The sequence below is a fragment of the Natrix helvetica genome, assembly GCF_964273705.1.
Source record: "Natrix helvetica genome assembly, chromosome: 1".
Taxonomy (NCBI): domain Eukaryota; kingdom Metazoa; phylum Chordata; class Lepidosauria; order Squamata; family Natricidae; genus Natrix; species Natrix helvetica.
Window position 1 is genome coordinate 126,411,032 of NC_138548.1, and position 16,371 is coordinate 126,427,402.

At 44.3% G+C, this 16,371-nt stretch overlaps 1 protein-coding gene across 1 annotated transcript in view; it reads left to right on the top strand.

Moving 5' to 3' along the window:
- The window catches only part of ABCB6 (ATP binding cassette subfamily B member 6 (LAN blood group)), a 45,732-nt gene that overhangs the window by 12,317 nt on the left and 17,044 nt on the right, over positions 1–16,371 (top strand). The window contains exons 5-10 of the mRNA XM_081934716.1: positions 5,892–5,984; positions 6,614–6,806; positions 6,975–7,096; positions 12,082–12,191; positions 12,516–12,581; positions 12,890–13,015. Of these exons, the coding sequence (XP_081790842.1) occupies positions 5,892–5,984; positions 6,614–6,806; positions 6,975–7,096; positions 12,082–12,191; positions 12,516–12,581; positions 12,890–13,015 (710 nt within the window). The remainder of the gene's footprint in view (positions 1–5,891; positions 5,985–6,613; positions 6,807–6,974; positions 7,097–12,081; positions 12,192–12,515; positions 12,582–12,889; positions 13,016–16,371) is intronic.

Below are 16,371 nucleotides of genomic sequence, written 5' to 3' on the forward strand. Positions count from 1 at the left end.
CAAGCCACACCCACAGAACCAGTAGTAAAAAAAATTGAACCCCACCACTGGCCAAAATAATAAGAAACTCAAACTCAGTGATATAATCAGGAAAGAATCAAAGAGGGATAGGTTTTAAGTTGCTCACCCCTGCATTGTGCCATAGGGGATGAAGGCTTGTTTTCCAAACTTGTGGGTTGTTTCTTCTGTGTCTGGGAGAGTTTTGCAAATACTCTCAGAGAGAACGATAGTGGTAAGAAATGCCCTCTATTTTACTTAGTGCTCCAAATTTGCCAGCAGAGGGTGCCCTTACACAACTACTTACAGAATGCAGAATATTTTCATAGAAAGGGTCAAACACAACCGACCCAGCTAAGTTACTTGGTATTAGCTGTTAAGTTTCTGATCATTACAAATATTTGTTTCAGTGAGCCCTAGCCGCCTGGAAGCTCTTCAAGTTGTGAGCCCTTAGCAAGCACTTGTTTTAAGCACGGATTGCAAAGCAATGTTTGACGAGGCTCTTAACCAACTTCACTCTCCAGAGTGACTGCCAGCAAAATGCTTGACACGTATAGGTGGTGGGAAAGAGCTTTACATGTGTCAGGACACATTCCTCTTGTCCTTTAGAGGCACCTCCATCCATCTGCAAAAAGTGATGCAATGGATTGGGATAGCCAAGCGCTCAGCTGTACTACTTGGCATTGCAGATTTGAGAGGGGGAAATCAGATCCGAGGGCTCCTTTATGTGATCAGAAGTACCCTTGGTGTTGAACAACAGCAGATGAGAGAGACAATTTAATACCACACCTACCCTGTTTTCCCGAAAATTAGTCCTCCCCAGATAGTAAGCCCAATCGGGCTTTTGAGTGCATGCGCTAAAATAATCCCTCCCCCGAAAATATTGCAACACAGCAGCAGCCATGAGGTGACCACGCTGGCCACCTCCTGCGCCTCAAAAATAATGACCTCCCCGAAAATAAGGCCAAGCGTTTATTCCAGGGGGGGTCAAAAGAAAATAAGACCTTGTCTTATTTCCGGGGAAACACGGTATTATACAGTGAATGCACACCATTTCTATCAGCAAATGTACTCTTGATAGTTCTGCCACTTCATTTTCATGTCACCTAGAAAACACCTAAAAAATTGTCATCCGTCTCTTCTGTGTTCTATCTTTGTTCTTCATCAAGACTCATCCCTTCAGGGAAGTCCTTTCTTGGTAAAAACAGTGGCTTCATCTTGCACTTCCCCAACTCCTCTTGTCTTATTCCCACTTCCTCTGCCCACCTCCCTGCCCTTCTTCCATCCCCAACATCTCCATCTTGTGTACTTTTTGGACCCTAGGTGGAAAATTGCATCTTGATCTGTAAAATGACAGCAGATCACTTGGGTCGTGACCGGATCACGGTTTTATAGGACCGGGGATCACGCTAGTGTTTTTGACTGGGAAGATGTGAATTAAGGAGCTTTTTAAATTCTCCCGAACCCCTCTCCCTATTCTCTCACCAGATCTTGAATCCTGAGCCCCCACTATGACCTCCCATCCTGCATGCTTCTAGGCTAACTCTCTGTTGAATTTCTGAGAGGAATGCTAGCTCTTTGTTAGTAGAAACTGTTGGCGTTTGCCAGGTTCCCATGCCCTGGTGGGCACTGTGAGTGCCAATTCAGGGCAGCTATTGAGAGGTATTTGAATAGAGGGGATGGACTCTAGACCTGCCTTTCAGCCCTGACTTTTAGACTTTACAAAAGAATCCCTGTAGGCGGGAGGAATGGAACTGTAAACGGCATACAAAATGGCTGGATGAGAAGGCCCCTGGGAGCAGGGCAGCTCTGTCCTACATGCTAAGTAGCTTCAAGGCAGGGACACTTGTCTTCCTCAGGCCCACCTGCAAGAGGCTCTGCTCTGCAGTTTTCAATCAGATCCTGTGCCCGTGCTTCGTCTGAATGCAGCAGTCTGGTACAGGGAGTCCTCGACGTACGACCTCAGTTGAGCCTAACATTTCTGTTGCTAGGCAAGACAGCTGTTAGGTGAATTTTGCCCCCTTTTTACAACAGTAGTTAAGTGAATCATTGCAACTGCTAAGTTAGTAACACAGTTGTTAAGTGAATCTGGCTTCCCCTCTGACTTTGCTCGTCAGAAGGTCGCAAAAGGTGATCACATGGCTTAAGAGCACTGCAATCATCATCAATATGAGCCGGTTGCCCAGAATCTGAACTTTTATCACGTGGGCCATGGGGATGGTGCAACGGTTGTAAGTGTAAAAACCAATTAAAACTCACTTTTTCCAATGCCACTGTAGCTTCGAATGTCGCTAAATGTTGTAAATCGAGGACAACCTGTATTCTAAAGCTAATACTTGTCCAGCAAGGGGCTTACGAATATGGTTATTATCCCTGCTGAGTCAAGCCAGCAATTTACCTTTGCCAACAGGAAATGATGGGCATGCTTTAGTGATAAAACTATTAGATTGCCCATGGCCAGTATACTTGTTTAATTGCTCACACACATGTGCAAATAGAAAGGGTGGAAAAGGGAATGGTGCTCTTGAGCAGGTCACTTCAGCCTCGTCCCGTTTTCTTAACAGTCTTGCTGTTGCTTATGGTGTTCTACTTGAAGCTGTAGTAAAGTGGAGGGAGCAATATTTCATAAAGCACCCTGCCAGTGACAGTGTTTATCCATAATGAATGTGACAATTCTGATGCGATGCACACCACATCAGTATCCATTAGCAGGGTGTTGGGAATTAACAGTGCTTCTCAAAGTTCCCTGAAGACCTTTCCATCCAAGTAGGTGGGATGTGACTCCCAAATCTATACTGAAGCAAAAGAGCAGCCTATTCAGCTGGGAGGTGAAGATGAGCTGGATAATTATGGACTATGCATAGAGTGACCAAGGACTATGGGTAGCCTGTGTGTGTTGATCCACAGTTTCTCGTAGAAACTTTTGTGCGTTCAACTCACAAGGCTAGCAACCACCAGCATCCTCCACGTATACACCTAATGTAGTTATCTGTTTCTTTTGACTCACTTGTACTACTATTATGGATGGGTGGGAGGAGGGGAAGGAATTCAGCTGCCTGTCAGTTTTCAGGAATAGAATTAAGGATCTTGGTTCTTAAAAATTTACAAAGCAGGGGAATGAGTTTGGTAAATGTTTTGTTTGTAGATTAATTCTATATCAGTCTATGATTAGTAAACTATTAGTAATCTATAATTCAGTAATCTATAATTTAGGTGGGATTACAGTGAGATGCATAATATTATTTCATTTCTTCAGTTTTATACCACTAGATTCAACATATACCATATTGTGGTGTATAATACAAAATCCCTCAAAGAAATAGTAATCCCAATAATACAAATATATTTGTAATACATTTAAATCATGACTCATTCAATAACTCAAAATTATGATGGACTTAATTAATGATCCTTCTGAATTGCTCCATTGTATACCTAAAGCTCTGAAGTGATAATCAACTTTTGGATTTCTGGTGTGAGGCTCTTCCTAGAGTTGTCAGGTTTAGTACATTGATTGCATTCTGGGTACTTACAAATTCTTAATTCTACATTTAAATTTTATTTCTTTGTAGGTCTCCTGTAAATATGTTAGTCCTCCATTGAATTGTTTTCTCTGCTTTGTTATTTAATGACTATTTTTAATGTAATGCGTTGTGTATTACGTCCCTGGATTGAAATGTGTCGAGAGAGAGAGAGAGACACATGTCATGTGAAAGTTAGAGCACCATAGGTTTCCCATTCAGTATTTTGGTGGGGAAACACAGGAGGGTTACAGGCGGTGCAGGACAATTAAACCCTCTGCCTGGATGACGGGTCTGTCAAACCTTTTCCCCTATCGAGCGTCTCTTATTTCTAAGGTTCAAATTTGGCACGTACTTTTGTGCCACATCATGAGGTGGACAGAAGTTGGAGAGACATGGAGAGTTGAAATGTGAATCTGAAATTTTACCCAAGGAAATCTGGCTGGAACTGTGTTGCTTCACACTTTGTGGCTTTGGGACACTCACTGTTACCCAGCCTTGGTTCTTCATGCTTTTTTTTTAAAAAAAAAAGTGGAACGACCATCTTAGTTTAAAAAAAAAAAATCGGTTGACACATATTCCTTCGAGGTCACTTGCCCGCCATCCCCCCCCCCCCATCCCTCCCTGCGTTTGTCATTTTCTCTATGTAAAATAGTATACTTTATACCTTTGTTTGGGAACTGGATGGTTTTAGCATCACCTACCCTGTGCAGAATAAAATAAAATGGAAATGGGGGTGGGTGGGCGGGTGGGAGGAGAAGTCTCTTCCTGATCCCCTCTTCCCACCATGTGGAAGGATTGAAAGGCAAAAGAGGGGCACAGCCAGATGGGGGTCACCCACCCTGCCAGTTAGGATTACCCAGCAAAGTGCCGCTGGCGGCAAACAAACAAGGGGCCTTTGTGTCTCCCAGCAGCCTAGCAGGGGGTTGGGAGTGGGACCTTTGTTGGTGTGCGGTTCCTTGAAAGGGGGAACAAAGGCAGCAAGGAGATTCCACTGGAGGCTCTCTGGCTGGACGAGCCGGAGGAGACATTCAGAAAACCCCCTCGTCCCCGTGACTGACTGCCGAAGGAGGAGAATCCACACGGGGGAGAGCAGGATCTGACCCAGAATGTGGCACTTTAGTTCTGGGCTGCCTGTTCAGGTGTGGAAGATGAATCCAAGAGGGGAAAGCGTTCCCTGCGCCCCGGGGATCTCAAGGCAGCGGTACCTAAAATGACTCCAACGCTCCTCAGCAGTCAGACGGAGATTCAAAGGTTTAAAACAGGCAATGTTTTGATAGGGGTGCCAAAAGAGAAAAAGGGGAGGCTGCCGACTATATTTCATTCAAGAAAAGCTTTAAAATTGGGCACTACCACCGAGAAGGCCCCTCCCACTGTTTTCTTTTTGTCAGAACATAATATATTTATTTCCCGTCCCAATACTGGAAGAAAGGCCTCTTTGAAGATCTTTACACATGGGTAAGAGGATGAAGGGGAGGAAAATAGGCTGCTTTGAATTCAAAGCAATTTGGGGATAGGATGCTGGGATGAAGGTGAAGAGCTCCCAGTAGGAGGCCACTTGATACTCATCAAGCTGTTTCCTGCCTATTAACCATCCATGGCTGATGATGAATGTCTCTTTCCCACATCAAGCTGCATCTAGGTGGCTTCTCTTAGATCCTAGCTTGACAGAACCCCTCCTAAGCTTCCCCGATTGTAGTTACCCTTTCTTCCCGCAAGAGAGATTTGTCCTATCAGAAGAGATTCATTAGCAGAGCACTGCTGGGTAATTCTGATTTTAACCCTGCCTCCTCTTGATCTAGTAAGGCCAGTCTACTCTGGAACTGCTCAGGCCAGGATGCCATGCTATGACATGAGCTGGATGGCATAGCATCTCAGTTTTGAGATGTATTGCCTGAGACCGGCCCCACTATGATTCTGCCTAGCTTGAGATTAGAACGTGCTGGAGGATAGGATAGAAGGAGCGGAGAAAAATATGCTGGCATGAGTTGTGTATGTAACACAGAATTTCTTTTTTTTCTGCTCCGTTCTCGCCTCCCCCATCTCTCTCCCCTCCCTCCCATGGTCGTGTTGGGGATTCCAAGGAGTGTTGGTGGGGAACCTCATGCTGAATGCAGGGCAGAAATCCTGAGTCGCAAACTACTAGCAACCTGGAACCTTACAAATGTGTTGAACTATTACTCCCATCATTGCCAGGCAGTTTTTCTAACGGTGACTTTATGCATGCAAAGGAAAGCAATGAGGAGCAATCGTAGCAATTGATCTATGAATCATGGCCAAAAGGTCTATGCAGGGGATTGGCAGAGGACAGGCGAATAAGTCAGGTTAAAGGATTGTGACTTTTGGGTTAACTGTTGTCCTCCTACCCTCTAGTGGATGACCTCACAGAGAGAGAGACTTGGCACATAGTGCTTCAGACCATTTGCATCTACGCATTCCTGAAGTTCCTTCAGGGAGGAGGAGCAGGTAAGTTATTGTGTGAAAGTTATAAGCTGCATGTGATTGGCTGAAAGTTGCTATGGGATGCCTGTCCTCCACCTTAACATCTGTATGACATTTCATTGATTACCTTTGTGCACTTCAAGAAATGTACTGGCTCAGCTTTACGGCGTAACTGAATTTTTGAAATGGAAGCAGTTGAAGCGGAGGCAAACAGCTTTGGGACAGAATCATTTCTTCTACTTCCTTTTCCTATCTAATATAGGAATATAATCACAGACTGCGATCCTTAGATGTGTGCCTCCCAACCCTATTTAAACTTGCACACTTGGAAGCATTAAACCCTCGCGGGCTCAATAGTATAGCCTTTATTGTCATTGTGCATCATGTATACAACAAAGTTGGTTAGCCCCCGTGTAGCTAAAACAGTTTGTGGGGAAAATACAAATGGATCACGATGGCTGGAGAATTACAAGACTGCTGGAAGACTTGGCCAGATGGGTTGGGGATTCTGAGCAATTGAAATCTAGTGTTTCTGACAGATTCCCCAGATTAGGGAAGAATTCTTCCTGTTCAAAGTATTGGGAGTGCAGTCAGGTTTTCAGCTGAATCAAAAGTGCATGCATTGAAAGAAAAAAGACATGTGCTTGCTATAGGAACAACCGGCTTCATTAGCAACATGCGCACCTTTCTGTGGATCCGCGTGCAGCAGTTCACCAGCCGCGAAGTCCAGATAGAGCTCCTCCGGCATCTCCATAACCTGTCCCTTCGCTGGCACCTGGAGCGCAAGACAGGCGAGGTGTTACGCAGTGTTGACCGAGGCACTAGCAGCATCAACAACCTACTCAGGTATGAGGGCATGTCTGATTGGTGGGAATCCGTCAGCGTTCAACAGCTGGCGGGGATTCCTGCAGTCAGCTCTTCTCCTTCTCACCCCAGGAGGAAGGGGGGGAGGAGTTTTGGAAGGCCCCCCTTGTACTCTGTGTGATCTTAGTTTCCCACCTTCTCATCCTACAGTTACATCATATTCAGCATCCTACCCACGGTGGCTGATATTATAATCGCTATTGTGTATTTCGCCGTTACCTTCAGCGGCTGGTTCGGCCTCATCATCTTCCTCTGTATGAGCCTTTACCTCAGTGAGTGTTTTGATGCCAGGAGCAACAGTGTGTGTATGTGCGCGTGGGCGGGCGCGCGCACGGGGAGGATGGGAGCAGAGAAAGGTTTCCATTGTCTTCAGAATTAAGCCTATGGTACCGACCTAATGGAATTAGGAATTATAATTCAATAAAAGTCTTCCCCCACATAATGCTACTCCCCCCCACCCCCGATTAATGAAATTACAACCCAGAATTTCCAGCCCTGAAGGCCAATGGCCAGAATAGCTGGGTCTTCTGGAGTTATAATGCCAAGATATTTGAAGGAGAGGCTGTTTTTTGAAAAAGAGCAGATGATTCAGTTCTGATCCAGTTCCCAACCTAGATAATTAAAAGGGATTTTAACACTTTGCTCCTGCTGGGACACTAACATCCAAATTGTTCTCTGAATATGCCTTACATTGCTGAACAAGCAGGGTCTCATTTTAGCAAGGTAAATGACACCCGGGATGACGTTCTTTGACCTTCAGCTGCCCTGAGAGAGAATTCTGTATCTCTTCTACTCCTCTCAGATCTCATAAGCAAAGGAAGTAAAGCTATGCAGGGAGTATGACAGACATACATAGTTTTCTGTTGTGATCTGACGCAAAGTATCTTACACAAATCTAGGACAATAAGCTAACTTTGCATTGAGATAGATTCAGACTCTTGCCTATTGGAAACTAATTTAACATAGTAGAACTTAATTAGGCATGACTAATTTGTCTTGTTGGTTCTGGTGCAATTAAAATAGGGGTAGGTAATCCGTGAGTGGCATGAGGTTCATAAAGCCACAAAAGTCACCAAGTAAAACTGCTGAAAAATGGAGGAAATTTTTTTTTGGTCATTTTTGGGTAGAAAACCAAATGAAATATAGCACTTAGCACTTAGACTTATATACCGCTTCATAGTGCTTTTACAGTCTTCTCTAAGGAATTTACAGAGTCAACATATTGCCCCCAACAATCTGGGTCCTCATTTTACCCACCTCGGAAGGATGGAAAGCTGAGTCAACCTTGAGCTGCTGAGATTTGAACTGCCAAACTGCAGCTAGCAGTCAGCTGACGTAGCCTTCATTGCGCCACCATGGCAAATATAAGCCACAAGTTAACTAAAGTCGCCACAAAACCTAATCTCCATGAAATGCCCTAATATCCTTGAATAAGTAAAGTCATAATGTTGTTCTCCTGCCTACTATGGAGTTCAATATCTCTCTCCTCCAACTCCAATGAATTTTCAAAATTTAGTCTTTCAACCACCAATAGATTGCTTTCTTTTGGGAGAATCCTGAGAAATTTTTCTATATATAAGAATTTTTTATTTTTGAATAAACACAGACAAACAAAACACAAAAAACACCACAAAACCATCTTCCATTACAGATTGTAGAAAGTGTATCAATTGGTTACAAAAAACCTTTGTGCATCCCTTCCACAGTCATCACCTATAATTCATATCAAGTTATATATATTTAAATCAAGTATATTTATATATATTACTATCATCATACCTCAACCTTCATTTGACTATAATTGTTTTAACGTCCTTTTATATAAAATATTCCAAAATTTAAAGAAAAACCACATAATGGCATTCCGTTAACTGTTTCCATTGTCATCCGGTAACATTACATCTTTATGACATGTTCTAAATAAAAAATTGATTATATTTAATAACAAAGTTTCTAGACCTCCTTTCTTAATCATTATTTAAATTTATATCCAATTTCCTTTTAATGCTCTAAATTTAACTAAATTTGACTAATTTTTTATTATAAGCTTTCATATATCAACTGTGTCTTTCCAGTAATAGTGCAGTCTTATGGCTTTTGCCATTTGTGGGAATAGTCTTTTGAATGTTTCCTTAATAAGATTTGTATGGACTTCTCTTCGCAACTTGTTGCTTGTTGCATATCTTATATAATCTCGAAACCCTCCATTTGCTTCTTTAATCAGCTTACCTTTGGTTATCAATAGTGCTTCTGACAAAGTTTCTCTCCTTAGATCCATCAATTCTTCTCTTTTTTTTTCTTCTATACCTTGAAATCTGGGATAGAGCTCTTGTCAATCTATCTCCCCTTTCCATGTTTCACTCTTTTCATTTTCAACCATGCTCAGTTCACTGTTGGTATCAACAATTATATTGTCTCTTTGTTCATTTTTCCCTTCAATTTTTAGGACTCTAGCCTCCACTTTTTCCATTTGATGAACATCTTCAATTTTTCCATCAAATTTTAGTGTTTTACAATCTATGTTTTCCAATCTCTTCTCAATGTTCTCTGTTACTTCTAATAATTTTTGAATTTCAAACATAATCTTTTGCAATGTTAAGGTTTCTATTTGATGTTTTGCTATTCTTCCAACTGGTAAACACTGCCACTCTAGCTTTCAAAACTTTTTATTAGATTTGATGCAATTTCATTTATAATCTTTCAAAAAAGTCTTTGTTTTCACTTCCCTCCAGCTGCCAATGAAGCTCCCAAAGTGCACCTGTATAAACAACTTGTGCTCTTCTCCTTATCACTCTCTATAAACAAGCTGAAGAACCTTGAAGTGCAAAGTCAAAATGATCAAAGAAAAAAAAAAAAGGGCAATGTTTCCAAGACTCAAGCCTCCAGCCTCCAAGTGGCAGTGTTACTTCCTTTCCCTCTGATATTGCAATCCTCTTTGTATTCCTTTTATATCTTCTTTATATTCCAGGCTTAAAAGAAACAAATTCTTAAGTGAAGCAAAATAGAAAAACACACCATCCAAATCAGTATTGTAAAAATAAAGAAAAAGATTTTAATCCATAGGTAAAAAAAGAAGTAGAATAAGAAAAACTAATCCGTTCACTTTAAAAAATAGGAAATATTTGCAAAAATTCCATCCATAAAAGAAAATTTAAAAAAGATAACACACTGTCCATTGTAGCTTAATTTCGCCGCTTATTTTCTTCTGTTTCCAAATTTAATTTAACTTTAATTTTTGGGGAGCAGTCTCTTTTATAACAATAAGATTTCCTCACCAGATGGACACACTTTCTCTTTCTGCTTTCCTCCCGTTCCGTAGCTGTCCCAACTTCAGCAGCTTTTGGCTGTGCTTCTGGCGCTGGCAAGAAGAGATTCTCTTGGATCAATCAGGGACTTTGCGATGTCCCTGAGATCAACAAGACGTACTCTTCCCTGTCACCATCTCTTCGGGACGGTTTAGGTCCAGAAGGACCATCCAGTGGCAAAAGTATCAACTGCGATCTCGGAACTCCGAGATCGCAAGCCGTATAGTTGCGACGTCAGCTCCTGTTTCGAGAATCCTGAGAAATTTTATCTTGGTCCAACCTTTAATTTAATTGTGTCTCTGCAAATTATATGCATTAAGCATATTTAATGGTAGGTTTGCAGGAAATGCTCTTTTGCAAGTCAGAGTGGAAGGCCCTGTTTAGCTACTCATTCCTAAATGGGAAATGGAAACAAAATGGGGGGAAATGCACAAAATCTTAAAATAAAAGTGTCCCCTTCAGAATGCTTGTTTAAAGTGTTTTAATGGATTGTCTTCATGTAGGACAAAAGTCACAACCCTTGTGGCTGTGCAAACTTAGGAAATAATGAGAAATGTGAATGGCAGTGAAAGATGCCCATGACTTTCTGTATTTCATCCCGACAGCTACAAAAATAGGCGCAAGAGTAATTCATTGCCTCGTACCAGCAAATCTAAAAAAAAAAAAAACTTGGCTCAAACTAAATCCCCATTTCACACAATGGAATCCTTAGTGTGCCTTCACAAACAACATGAGTGCAGTGACAAGCAGTAGCTACAATGCATTGGCTTCTGAATAGATCATAAAAGTGGAACAACATCAAAAACAGACTTTTGGCTAGCAGTTTAGGTCTGTTGCATATGCACAGAATTCTCTTGCATTTGGCTATCTGCAAAGCAAATAATATAATTTTTGGAAATCTGCCCACAGAAGGGGAAAAATAATTCAGGGACAATGTTAGAATTCAGAAACATTGACTTTCCCGGAGCAAATACATTTTTAAAAAAAAAACCATTAACCTTGTATCAAGTAAGGAGCAATCTTTTTCTTGTCTAAAATCTTTTTTTTTTTAAAGAAAAAAAGCAACCTGTTTCTTGTCTTATTTTCTTGTCCTCAACCCCACCTTCTTCTCCAGCCACTATCTCATGCTACTCACTGCAGAAGTGGAACGTTCCTGTTTTATTAATTAATGTATTCCAAAATTCCTTAGTTATAGAATATTCTTTATTTTAAAAAATGTGGGATATTTGAACACCCAGACAAAGTGAAACAAAATGTCTCATTTTCTCTTGAATTCAAGTCAGAGTTTAGGACAAAGGGATGCCTATTTCAAGATCAGAACAACTTGTACATTCCTGCATCGGGGCTATCACTGATTACCTGTTGTTCAGCTGTCTATATTAGGGTGAAAGAAATAGTGTGTGTGTAAAGGTTCCCCTTGCACATATGTGCTAGTCATTCCTGATGCTAGGGGGCGGTGCTCGTTTCCGTTTCAAAGCTGAAGATCCAGTGCTCTCCGAAGACATCTCCTTGGTCATGTGGCCGGCATGACTAAACGCTGAAAGCACACGGAATGCTGTTAGCTTCCCACCAAAGTGGTTCCCTATTTTTCTACTTGCGTTTTTACATGCTTTCAAACTGCTAGGTTGGCAGAAGCTGGGACAAGTAACGGGAGCTCACGCCGTCACGCAGCGCTAGGGATTCGAACCGCTAAATTGCAAACCTTTCTGATCGACAAGCTCAGCGTCTTAGCCACTGAGCCACCATGTCCCTTATGTATATAGATACATACCGAAATAATTTGCTGGATAGATACATGCTGAAATAATTTCAGTTTTAAAAAATGCTTTTCTCTTTTGCCATTTTTTGAATAGTCTTGGTTATGGTCCGAAATGGAAAGAATCAAATCCTATTGCTGATGATACCTGTGTGAATTTGCTATAGTGATAGCCGGCCTCTTTTTTTCCATGTAGCACTGACTATAGTACTGACTGAATGGCGAACAAAGTACCGCCGTGACATGAATCTTCGTGACAATGATGCCAAATCTCGAGCCGTTGACTCACTTCTCAACTTTGAGACGGTACTTAGGACCTCACCTTACCATAGCTGGTGGGTGGGAATAGGAAGTGCAAGGGGTGGCAGCGAAGCATTCTGGCTGCCTTCAACCCCCCCCCCCTTTTTTTTTTTTTTTTGTTTGAAATTGCTTCAGTTTCACATTTTTGCTTAGAGGAGGAAGAGATTTCCAGTTTGATCTAAGGCTCAACCCCCCCCTCCTTTCCCCCATCCAGGTTTAATTAATATATCTTTGTGTGTCAAGAGTTAACTTAGAATAATAAAAGTTGGGTGACTTCGAGTAAAGAACATCATTTCTATACTGACCAGTCCCTGGTTTGGTTCGTTGCAGGTGAAGTATTACAATGCAGAAGACTATGAGGCTAGACGTTTCGGTGACGCCATTGTCAAATATCAGGTATATAAGGATCCTTATTCAATGTTTGGACTTGTTTCTTTGACGTCTATTATAAAGCACTCTTGGGGTTGTGTTGAGAATCTGCATATCAAGAGGAGAGAGATATTTTAGAAAAGCATTGGGTGGCTGATCTAAATTGTCCTGTAGAAGGGTGAAGAAGACACAACTCGTCCATTCCTGGATGCCTCAATGGTCTCTGACTATAGGGTGCAAGTTCTGTTGAATGATTTCTCTGTGGGCTGCAGAGTTTTTCAGGATGGCACCGTGCAGCTCTTGATTTTTTTCCCCCTTTCCTTTTCTTTTGGTAGGTTGCAGAATGGAAAGTGAATGCCTCTCTGGCCCTGTTAAATCAGACACAGAATCTGGTGATTGGTGTGGGGCTGCTGGCTGGATCACTCCTATGTGCTTCTTATGTGATTAAGAAGAAGCTCTATGTAAGTTCTCGCTGACTGCATACTGGAAGTGGTTTCTCTCTGTATGGAGAATCTGAAACAAGAACCAGTCCACAAATCTCTATAGAGATCCTCAGTCATCCAGGTCATGGTTGTCCCAAAGGTGATTTTTCAAGAGGCAACTGGACTTTCTGGTTTTTCTTTGAGGACGTTTCGCTTCTGATGTCATCAGGTGACCCTGATACACAGATAAGCCTCCAGATGACCTTAACAGCTCGCTAAAATTTATTTATTTATTTATTTATTTTCTTCGAATTTCTAGACCGCCCCCTCTCCCGAAAAGGACTCGGGGCGGTGTACAGTCCACACAACAAACAATAAGTATCAAATACAAATATAAATACAGATATAAATACACATAAGGAGGAGGTTAAAAATTTAAAAAGAACTGTACGGAAGAATATAAATCTGGTTCTAAAAACCCTAAAATCAGTTAAATTTAAAACCGTACCCTATAAATAACCAGGTAAGAATATGTTTCCAGGAGGTAACAGTTGTCACAATTATAATTATGCCAGGCCAGCTAATCGAAACAGGTGAGTCTTCAATTTTTGTCGGAAGGAGCGGAAGTCTGTGGTGGTTCTGATATCGGGGGGGAGGTCATTCCAGAGGGTTGGGCCCATCACAGAGAAGGCCCTACTCCTTGGCGTCGCCCGCTGGCATTGCCTAGTGGACGGCACCTGGAGAAGCCCCTCCCTGTGAGAGCGGATTGGCCGCAGGGATGTATGTGGGAGGATGCGATCCCGCAGGTAACTAGGTCCTATGCCATGGAACGCTTTAAAGATGGTAATCAGGACCTTGAAACGCACCCGAAAAACTACAGGTAGCCAGTGCAGCTCGCGCAGGAGAGGTGTTACATGGGAGTATCTAGAGCTCCCCATGACAACCCGCGCGGCCGCGTTCTGGACTAGCTGCAGTCTCCGGGCGCGTCCCAAGGGAAGCCCCATGTAGAGAGCGTTACAGTAGTCTAGGCGAGACGTCACCAGCGCATGAGTGACTCTGTGTAGGGCATCCCGATCCAGAAGGGGGCGCAATTGGCGCACCAGGCGAACCTGGTGGAACGCCCCCCTTGCCATGGCTGCCACATGGTCATCCATTGACAGCCGGGCATCTAGGAGGACGCCCAAATTGCGCGCCCGTTCCACAGGGGGCAATTGCTCGCCCCCTATGGCCAGCGATGGGGTCAGCTGGCTGAACCGAGGCGCCGGTAGCCACAGCCACTCAGTCTTGGAAGGGTTCAGTTTGAGTCTGTTGTCCCCCATCCAGACCCCGACGGCTTCCAAACACCGGGACATCACTTCAGCAGCCTCGTTGGGGTGGCTCGGGGTTGAAATGTACAGCTGAGTGTCGTCAGCGTACAGATGGTATTCAACCCCAAAACCACGGATGATCTCGCCCAGCGGCTTCACATATGTATTGAACAGAAGGGGCGAGAGGACCGACCCCTGCGGCACTCCACAAGAGAGTGGCCTCAGGGTCGATCTCTGCCCCCCCGTCAACACATATTGCATCCGGCCAGAGAGGTAGGAGCCGAACCACCGCAAAACAGTGCCTCCGACTCCCATCCCCTCCAGCCGGCGCAGTAGGATACCATGGTCGATGGTATCAAAAGCCGCTGAGAGGTCTAATAGGACCAGGATAGAGGAATAACCTCTATCTCTGGCCCTCCAGAGATCATCCACCAACGCGACCAAGGCTGTCTCGGTGCTGTGTCCGGGTCGGAAGCCGGACTGGCGTGGGTCTAGATAGTCGGATTCATCAAGGTGACGTGGAAATTGCTGCGCCACCACATTCTCAACAACCTTCGCCAGAAAGGGAAGGTTGGAGACTGGACGATAATTAGCTAGCTCCATTGGGTCAAGCGAAGACCCCTTGAGTAAGGGCCTCACCACCGCCTCTTTCAAGGCAGATGGTAAGGATCCCTCCCCCAACGAGGCATTCACCAGGCCCAGAAGCCAGCCTCGTGTCACCTCCCAGGATGCCAGTACCAACCAGGAGGGACACGGGTCCAATGAACATGTGGTGGGTTGTAGACGTCCACGCAACCTGTCTAAATCCTCGGGGGCAACAGAGTCAAACTCCTCCCAGAGTGGATTCACAAGACTCGCTGTTGACGGCCCGTCCAGACCACTGGAGGGGGCCCATCCGCTTCGGATCTGAGCGACTTTGTTCTGTAGATATTCTCCAAACTCCTCTGCTCTTCCCTGTAAGGGTGCCCCCCGCGTCTCCTGAACCAAGAGGGAGCGGGTCACCCTAAACAGGGCGGCAGGGCGGTTATCCGCAGACGCAATAAGAGCGGTGCAATGTCTACGTTTGGCCGCTCTCAATGCCACAAGGTAGGTCCGTAAATAGGCTCTTACCTGTGTTCGGTCAGACTCGGAGCGTGAGGACCTCCACCTGCTCTCTAGACGTCTTCTATGGCGCTTCATCACCCTGAGCTCCTTGGTATACCAAGGTGCCCGGGTGAGTCGCTGCCGTAGGAGAGGTCGCAAGGCCCCAGCCGTCGCCCTATTCCAGGCGGCCACTAGGTCCTCCGACCGAGCGCGGGTCAGGGCTACAGGTAATGGCCCAAGCTCCGTCTGGAACCTATCTAGTTCCATCAGGCGCTTGGGGCGGTACCAGCTTGGACGAACTGGCTCCGCCTCCTCGCGGTGGGGGGTAGCGCCAGGGAAGTCTAGCCGGAGACATGAGTGATCTGACCATGACAGGGGGGTAATATCTAAATCCCCTATTCCCAGATCACTCGTCCACTGCTCAGATACAAAAACAAGGTCCAGTGTGTGACCACCTTCGTGTGTGGGGCCCTGAATTAGTTGGGTCAGGCCCATGGCTGTCATGGAAGCCATGAACTCCCGAGCTACCTCGGATGCTGCTCCCGTCGATGGCAGGTTGAAGTCCCCCATAACTAAAAGTTTGGGGATCTCCACCGCCGTCTCCGAGATCAGCTCGAGGAGCTCGGGCAGGGCTGCTGACGTATAGCGAGGAGCCAAGTATACAATCAGCAAACCCCACTGCCTCCCTGGGCCCCATTTCACACCAAGTGACTCACACCCGGATATCTGAGGAACAGTGAACTCCCTCGGCTCTAGGCCATCCCGTATAGCTAAAAGAATGCAAATGACCAGCTATCTGCAAGGAGGATAAATCCTTCCATTCCCCACCATCCAGTCAGAACTGAAGAAGCTTCTCGGATGAGAAGCGAAACGTCTTCAAAGAAAAACCAGAAAGCCCAGTTGCCTCTTGAAAAAGTACCTTTGGGACAACAAGTCTACAACTCATCCTTACTGTTGAGGCCCCTCCAGATTGGGCTTCCTGAATGATTTGCCACGAGTTAAGAA